The sequence below is a fragment of the Prosopis cineraria genome, unplaced genomic scaffold (assembly GCF_029017545.1).
Source record: "Prosopis cineraria cultivar Desert tree isolate PC_DT_omini unplaced genomic scaffold, ASM2901754v1 PC14, whole genome shotgun sequence".
In the NCBI taxonomy this organism is placed as follows: domain Eukaryota; kingdom Viridiplantae; phylum Streptophyta; class Magnoliopsida; order Fabales; family Fabaceae; genus Prosopis; species Prosopis cineraria.
Genome location: NW_026555345.1, coordinates 4,321,481 through 4,330,909, shown reverse-complemented (window position 1 = coordinate 4,330,909; position 9,429 = coordinate 4,321,481). Strand labels below are relative to the sequence as shown.

General features: G+C 35.8%; 1 protein-coding gene and 1 pseudogene across 1 annotated transcript; both read right to left on the bottom strand.

The window, feature by feature from the left end:
* Positions 1-388: 388 nt before the first annotated feature.
* Positions 389-3,148, bottom strand: LOC129293995 (endo-1,4-beta-xylanase 5-like). The gene is given in 8 exon segments (XM_054932165.1): positions 389-761; positions 880-1,373; positions 1,376-1,670; positions 1,820-1,918; positions 2,258-2,424; positions 2,550-2,772; positions 2,873-2,919; positions 2,998-3,148. Coding segments are annotated over 8 exon segments (1,728 nt in total). The 5' UTR covers positions 3,059-3,148; the 3' UTR covers positions 389-419.
* Positions 3,149-6,147: 2,999 nt separating this feature from the next.
* LOC129293105 (endo-1,4-beta-xylanase 5-like) lies at positions 6,148-8,948 on the bottom strand (annotated as a pseudogene).
* Between the last annotated feature and the right edge of the window lie 481 nt (positions 8,949-9,429).

The following is a 9,429-nucleotide window of genomic DNA, read 5'->3' as shown; positions in this document are numbered from 1 at the left end:
AGTATGTCTTAATTATGAAGAAGACAAAATCTATTTCTAAATTCTAATACACAAAGAAGAAGCCAGTTATATAGTATTTATTGGGTTTTGTTATTATCACTCAACAGTATTGTGTGTTCTTGTCATTATATTTTTTCCCCAATTAGAGACATGAATATCATTTTTCAAATATAAAGCCATATATTTCATTTCATATTATATTTCATTCCGTTCTTTCTTGGGCATCATATAACTCCTAAAACTTGATAGTTGTCTAGTAAAAGATGGCGTTACCTGCACAGTTAAGGAAACAACTCCTGGCAATAATTAAGGAAAGTCTCAAAACTCAAGTATCAAGAATTATTATTAGAGATTTGACCCCCATTGCATTTGAACAAAGAGGGTGGATTATTCATTTTCTTTATGCTTTTATATAACTCCTATACATGGACTCGAACAATTTTCTGTGGAGTATGTTTCTTTACACTAAGATTAAGTGTTGTGGAGGATTTAGTTATTGGGTGTGTGACAGTAACATCATAATCTCCATGGAACAGTGAAACATCCACAAATCCTCTGCTATCTGTTTTGGCTTGCACAGACCCAGACTTCCACTCATTCAGAAGCTTGTCCACAACATCACCAACTGGAGTATTGTGGAAATTTTCATCCACGAGATGCATGTCTTTGAAACCAGCTATTGCTGGACCAGAAAAAGTTATGATCCCTTCAACTGCAGGATGTGCATAAGCCTCTCTTAGTATCTCCTCCAAGTGCTCTTCCTGTTCAACAATTCATTAATGAACTAAGAATTTTTCAATCACACAAGCTGGTAAGATCCTAGATTGTTATTAGTTTCATGCAGGTAAAACAGTAATAGTTTATAGTACAGGTAAAAACCTGGTTTGGGCCCTTATCTACACTGACTTCTGTGAGCCAAATGGGAAGTTTAGTTGTGGCCAGAGAATCTAGAACAGATCTCATGTAAGCAAGGTTTGGTTGGCCTGAAACAAAATGACCCTGCAATCCTATTCCTACTGATATTCCTTCACTTCCAGGGTATGACAGAATCCCCTCAAGTTTCTTCTTGTATTTCTCTGGGATCACTGCTTTATCCCCACTGTACTCTATTGCATTGTACTCATTCATGAACATGATTGGCTTTTGGTCAAGCTTGTAAGCCTTGGAATAATATTCTGCAGAAGCATTTTGGCCAAGTTTATCCTCAAAAAAGCTGAAGTGGAGATTCTCATTGACCACGTCCCATGCAATCAGTTGCCCTTTGTATCTTGAAACCACAGAATTCAATCTCTTCTCTGCTGCTTTTTGCAATTCCTCAGAAGATAGCGATTTGACCCATTGAGGCTGTTCTTTTGGGTTGTCCCAGAAAATATGTGGCCTCTCACAGCAATGTTGTGCTGCTTGGTGAACTCCAACATGGCATCTGCAATACTGTAATTTTCTTCACCTTGCTTTATTTCTGTGCTGTACCATTTCATCTCGTTGGTGAAAGTTGTGTATTGGAACCTTGATGCAAACCAGGTTTGGTAGTCTTTGCTTGTGAGAATGTTGTGGTTTACACTGCATCCAAATGGGAAGCCTGATCTTATTTGATTTGTTAACACGGTAGTTCCTTCCAATGCTGTTCCATTTGTGTGAACTATCTGGAATCTCACCTTGCTCTTGCGTATCTGCAGGTTTGAAAACAAGATCTTTTGTTCAAATTCATGGCAGTATTCATTTTTGTTCAATATATAGAAATCAAATTCTTCATTCTAGTCATCTAAAGATTACTTTTGGTTCAACATGTTACTGAAAATTTTTTGTGCTACTTGCTTACCCTCTCAATGTTGTAGTCTTGATGTGATCTCCATTGTGATTTGGTGAATGGTTGTAGTGAGACACTGTCAACCCATAATTCCACTTCAGTATTCTGGCTCTGCAATATTGTCAAAAAAGATTCTCTGATCATACTGTTTCCTCTGTCTATAGATCTTTTGAGTTTTTATGCTTTCTGTACCACAAAAGAACTTCTCATGTTTTTACCGAAAAACCCCAACATAATCACATGCTGTTATCAGCATTCCCTTGAGAAACAGAATCTGATGAATACTTCAACTAGCCCTATGCTGTAGCTAGCTGTACTATATATACAATAACAAAGGACCTATCACTATTCAATTGCATCATTTATGAAACACATTGATTGATAAGATTCATTGCAGTTATATATTTTGTTATTGATTCTCACTGGCTTATGAAACATATTGCACTTCACCTCGAAAAGAATCTCGACAGAGCTTGAGAAATTTGCAACTATGCCACCTTTTAGCAGAGTCCAGCATCCATGCTGTGCTATCACATGACCACCTCGTACCAGTTCACTTCTGTTAGTTCTAATGACAACTGACACAGTCTCTGTTTCTTCACCGAGTTGAACCCAAGCTGAATGGGAAGAAGAGACGAGAAATAAAAAATTATTAAGTTACTATGTATTCTCAAATCAATACAACCACCTGATCAATGTCTTCATCAAACATTGATGGAACAGAAACATGTATAGAATTTACCAGAAAAGGCGTATCGCTTTCCTTTCTCAAGTTGGATTCTTTGTGAGAAACTATCTAATGGGTGAGTTCTGTTTCTGGCAACAACAAACCTATTCCCTTCCTTTGATATTCTCACTTCAATAACTCCTTTCCCATTAACTGTCCAACCTCTTAGGCTTTGATCGAATCCTGGATTCACGATAATGCCTCCTTCATATTGGGCTCTTTGTGGTTCCACCAAACACTGCATAATCAAACATTGAATAAAATGAACTATACTTCACTGAGATTCTAGCTAGTTTTGCAGGACAATATAGAAAGATTTTCATGAGACTGTGTCTTGCCTCTGTTGTTACAGAATGATCATAAGAGATAGCATGAACTCTGACACCTGAATGTGTTTAGCAGATATGTAAGTTAAGATTGCTGAAGTGAATTCCATATATGGCACAGAGAGAGAGAGAGAGACCTGAAATCAGCAGAAGAATTGAGGCAAGCAATAAGGTGTAGGCTTCTGCTTCAACCTTCATCTCTCTAACACTCAGACAAACCTCCTCTAAATTTTGTGCTAATGACAGTGAGATTAGATGCTGTGTTCGGCATCAAATGCAATAAGGGAAGCTGATTATGAGACTAACGAGAATGTTACAGAAGATAACTGCAGTTATAGCGCGCACAGACAAAGCAGGTTGTTTTTTTTTCTTTTTATCTTATTAAAAAGTATAATCTCTCTTTAATCTTTGTCCCACGTGTAATGTCTTTGAACTTACATGATGCATTGTATTTGGTGATAAAAATATGTTAAACAACTAATAAGTTTTTTTTCCATGAAATTAGCAGAATCTAAACTCACAGGTAACTAGTGCAATAGAAAACAAGAGACTTATTGCATGATTTGTGTGAAGGGTTTAAGAAAGTGATACGTTATAATGACCTTTTAAGCAATGGTAGAGAGGAAAGGCAACTCAAAAGGCTGAAGAGAGAGTAAAACAGAGGAGGAACTCAGAAACAAACAAAGAAACGACCATATGAAATGTCAGGTACCTTGAGAAATGGATTCCAATGTTGTCTCGTGAACCACCTTAGGAAGTGTTCAATGTACCAATGTGTGCGTGTGTGAGAGAGAGAGAGAGATGAAGTGAACGGTCTTGCTTGGTGCAGCTTAGCTTATGGACTACGGTGGCGCGGTACTTTTTTTTTTTTTTGAATAAAACTGAAAGAAACATTAGCCAAACTTACAGAGCAATAGAAACAGTACGAAAAAAAACCAACAAAACACCCCCCACACACACCCACCCACCCCAATCATCAACTTCAATGGTGGCGCCGTACTGTGCGCACAATTTTATGACACCCAACTTCAACCCCCCCCCCCCCAAAAAAAAAGGAAGCAGGAAAAAGAAAAGTTGATATAATCAAAATGGAAGAAATAATTAATTACATTATTAATTAATGAATAATGACCATATCTTGAAATATCATATTTTCATCTTTGACTTTTAAATCGGTACAAGGAAAAATATTTAAGAACCTCCATGAAATGCTCATATTCCAGGCGTGCTATATCTTCTATATTCATTAAAATGATAAAAATGAGCATATGTGGTAATACAACACAACTAAAGAGAGTAATAATTACATTTGCGTGAATGTAGAACTAGGATATCTCATTTACATTAAATACATATGGAGCTTGTTCGATGTGTTTGAATTCATGAGTTTAAAGAAACTTGTAAGATATAAATTCCTAATATGGGTTCACATAATTAATTTTTAGTTTTGGATAAACTTGCAGTGTTAATTCTTGTTTACGTTAAATACTTTAATTTGTTTAGTTTCTTAAATGGTATAAATACAATAATTTCACAAAAAGTTACTTGCCCTCAATTCGGTCCTCATTTTGGTCTTAAATAAAAATTTATGATTTCATAACGGCTCAAATTAAACGAAAGAGAAATTAAAACTTCTAGTCCCATAATTTCATTTTATTTTGAGATTAGTCCCTGGAATTTAATAATTTTATTCAAATGGCTCCCTGAATTGTTGGCAAGCCGTTTGCCCCTTGATTTTTTTCCCCCACATATTTACCTTTGTTGTGGTAAAATAAAACGACACAGTGGAAACCCAGATAAAAACTGGAGATAGGATTAATTTTTACACTGGCCTTTGAGTAATAATAAATTATGGGAACTTTTCCTTTAAAGTATATTGTCAATTTTGGACTTGTTTGGATAACCCTCAAAAATACATTTAACTTATATTTAAAATGTGCTTTTGCCAAATCCAACAAATAATTGAATTTTTTCAAATATTCTTTTATCAAATATAAACTGAAATTTATACGAGCACTTCATGTTATTGACTCATTACTCAATAGTTAACATGCATAAGTAATGAGTTATTATTATTTTTTTTTTATGTATGAGTGGAGTGACTTATGGTGCCATTATTTCAACTATTTTCCTTCTTCCTTCGGATATTTGACTGTTAATAATATGTAAACACTTCTCTTTTTGGAAGTTTTCTAGTTGAGCCATTTAACCTGATTGTTTGTTTGGATGGGAAAAAAAATTGTGATTCCATATATGTCAAATAAATTTATTTCCTAAATCTTTAAAGAATTAATATTAGCACAAATGTAAAATATATAGCTATTTAGATTATAACTGACATAATAATAGTATTATTTAATTCTTAAATTTTATGTTCCATACAATCCAAACAAAAATGCGCCTAATTTCCATTTGAACATGACGTAGTGGATCACCATCAATCGATAGTGCTTTGATGAGTGAAACAAGCGGAGTGAAACGAATATGCATTAGTGGGTTTTGAGTTATTGAACACTCACTCCCACTTTGTCTCCCTGTGAGAATTTGGTGATGAAATTGTATGGCATATAAAGCTAATCATGCGTGCACTAATGGATTTGACATTTTATTTTATTAAAGAAAAAGAGTTTTAAATGAGTTGGGGTCCAAAAACTAATTATAATTAAGGTCTCAATTTTATGAATAATTAAAAATATTTACACATTATTTAGTCAGACTCTTATAGGTATAAGCCACGTTCTTACTGATTGAACTAACATGAGCTACATTATTATCACTAAGCTTATCATGTCTTTCAAAAGAAACTATGAGAATATTAGAAAACGATCAAAAAAATAGTTGATCAGTAGTGGTGGCTTAAAGATGGATCATACTGCGGCAACTGAAGTATTGATGAAGAAAATTTATCTTTAGAACCAAGGATAATTGAAATCTTAGTTTGTTATGCTTTGTTCATTCATTCATACATTTAGGTTATATTAAAAACTTAGTTTTTTGAGTATGATATGCGTGTTAGGATTAGAATAGCCTCAGCCAAGACTTACGCAATCTCTGCTTCAACTAATCCTATTTATGTTTGAAATAACCATACGTAACTCAAATCGCAGTTTATTAAGCATTAAAAGATTCAAGACCTCCCACAAGCTGTTCAGCCTTATAAATCACAATTGATTATTGATAATGTTGTGACTTTATAGAACTTATTATGCGACAACCTGCCTTATCTCTCACGGATAAACAAATTACACTACACATGAGCTTTCAGAGTCACCTTGGTTATGTTAAGGTCATGACTTGGAACGACACTGAAATGGTGGAGCAATGGTGGAATTAGGCAAGCTTGAGTGAGTGATTTCCACTTCATAATCTCCATGAAAGAGATAGGCCTCGTACAACCCACTGGCATCAGTTTGACCTCTTAACCTATTTGAGCCCATCTCTTTCAGAATCTTATCAACTACATCTCCTGTGGGCAAGTTCTTGAAATTGTTATCTGTCAACACATCCTGTAACATCCCTCAGGCTTCCACGCTGCCCATATCATAATTCCCTGAACCTTTGGATGAGACAATGCCTCCCTCAGAATCTCGTCCAGGAGCTGAGCCTGCTCAAATTCACCAAGAGAAGAAAAAACTTAGTTGGGAACTGTCAGACACCTAATATTCTGTTAGATTAGTTAGAATAGCTGTTAACTGAATTTTTATTTATTTTTTTTATAACAAAAAGTTTAAGTGAGTTGGATTCTAGAAGCTTGTTAAGGTTAGAACATGCCTCAAGCTTCAAAAAGCGCTTGTAGAAATATTTACAGATCGCTCACCAACAAAATCTTTACATCCAACAGGATCACCAACCGAATTTGTTATTTAAGTTGTACAGATTTTACTTACTTGTACAGACTATATATATATGGTTGTCTTACTTTTATCATATCATCAATAATATTCAGTATTCCCTTTCTGGACTTGGTTTCAGAAATTATATTTAAACCTAAAACAGCTTATCACTTTTGAGGTATCACCAGTGTTTGTGTCATGTTCATATTCTCAGGGATTATAAATATATAACTCTATAGAACATATTGACAGCACTAATAATAATAACCATTTTGATTTGTCTTATTATTAGTTTTACCTGGTTGGGTTGGCTATTAACATCCAATTCTGTGAGCCAAATTGGCATTCCTAAGGCACCGAGCATGTCAAGGGAAGCTCTCATGTAAGCCATGTCAAGATTAGTGAAATGGCCCTCAAGCCCGATTCCAACAGGCCATCCACTGTAACCATGGAAGCTTTGTATATCTTTAAGCCTCTGAATGTACTGTACTGGTGTTGCTAGTATATCTTTGGTATCCTCAATGGTGCCAAAATCATTCATGAATGGTATCGCTGATGCATCGAGATCATGAGCGACCTTATAAATACTAGCTGATGCATTGCTCCCAAGTGTGCTTTCAAGGAAAGAATAGTGAACATTTTCGTTCACAACATCCCAGGAAATCACCTTGTTCTTGTACCTCGTCATGATTGATGCCTGCCTTCTGGACACTGCTTCATTGAGTTGAGCTGGAGAGAGTGAATGGACCCAACTAGGTTGGAGAGAAGGATTGTCCCAGTGAACATTATGGCCACGAACTGAGATCCCATGTTGTTGTGCAAAATGAATCAAGGCATCAGCAGCAGAATAGTCCTCTTTTCCTTGTACTGGCTCGTTCACGAACCACTTCATTTGGTCTTCCAAGGTGGCGTATTTGAACCTTGGAAGGTACCAACTTTGATAGGCCAGGTTGGTGAGGATATTTGGGTTTATGGTACAACCAATAGGGATGCTTGTTGACTTCTGTTTGATGTTTATCTCGGAGTTTGCTAATGGTTTTCCTTGTTCATCAACTGCTTGCAATTGCACCTTTCCTTTACGTGTCTACGAGAAGGGAAAGAAAAGTGCTCAATTCAGTAAAATCCCATTTTTCTCCTTGAAAAGATGATATCACTAAGAATTTGAGTCCTCCGTACTTCATAAAATTCATACATTCAGGGGAAAACTGATACAAAAGAAGAATGTGCTCGTGAGTAAGGTTCATACGCAATATTTTCACTGATGATCATCACTTTTCTCCCTGACCCTATCTGAATACACTATGTAATTTAAAGAACTCTAATAGTGAGACCGAGACAAGTTGAGGGTACTAACATGCCATGACATAGATGGATAGACAGAATCTGAGGTACTAAACAACAAGTTGATTGTGACACTACCTTTGGTAAACTGAATTTCATTATAAAAGTAAATGCAAACAAAATAGAATCAGTAGAAAGAGCCTTAACATTAGTATTTGAAGCTAATTACCTGCTCCATGCTCTGATATTGGTGAGACTTCCATTGCTCTTTGGTGAATGGTTGTAAGGAGACGCTGTCGACCCATATTTCTACAGAAGCATTATTGCTCTGCACAAGTTTGGCCTCCATTAATAGTCAAGGAAGGAGGATATGAAAACCCAACTTGGGAAAAACAAAAACAAAACAAAACAAAAGAGGAGAATGGTAGGAAGTGGAGTTCATCACTAAGAACAAACATTTTATCAAACAGTTTCTGGACAGAAGCAGGAGCAATATCAGATGATAGTTCAAAGTAAAAATACCTCAAAATATAGGTCAGCAGGGCCTGATGCTTCTTCCACTGTGAGACCACCCTTGAGCATGGACCAACAGTTAGACTTAACAATAGCAGCACCAGCATGTTTCAAGCCATTTTCTGTTTTGAACAATGCTGCTACAAGAACATCACACCACCACCACCACCATTCACTTGTAGCCAAGCTGCAATGAACACTAGTGATTAAGCGAAAAGAGGAATATAAAAAGTGGAAACACTGTCATTAACAAAAGGTTATTGAAGTACCAGAGACTATGTACAGATTGTCCTTTTCTAGATAGAGTTTTCTGAGAAACACTGTCATTGGGTTGATTTCTGCTGTGAGCCACAATGATTTATTGCCTCTGGATTCTCTGTGTTCAATTTTGGCTTCCCCAAATGGAGACCACCCTTGCAGGTCTTCATCAAGTTGAGGGTTTCTGATTCCTCCCCCTCCATACTGAGGTTCTTGAGGATTTGGTAAGCACTAGCAAGAGTATGATAAGTTATGATTAACACCAAACTGATGAACTTTAGGGTTGACAAACTGAAAATCGATTATCTTTTCCTTTTTCTTTTTTCAATAAAAAAGCTATGCAAAATCATGCAAACAGAGAATCTTAATCCTCTTTTTTTTTTTTTTTCAATTGCATTAACCTCTTATAGCTGAACAGGTCAGTGGGAAGGGTAAATTAATATGTATTGGTCAACTAATTTACATATTGGCTTCCTAATAAAGTAATAACCATGGTTAAATAATATTGCGTCTCCAGTTGTATAAACTTAGTATCTACAGTGACGTCCTTCATAGAATGAATTGGTGTCTAATCTCTAGTCAGTCTAGTGATTTGATTGAAAGTTTTAGATCAATCACTAGCCACCACTACTTGGTGAAGGCCTTATTCCCAACAAATTGAAACTTTCAATAATGCTGCTCATC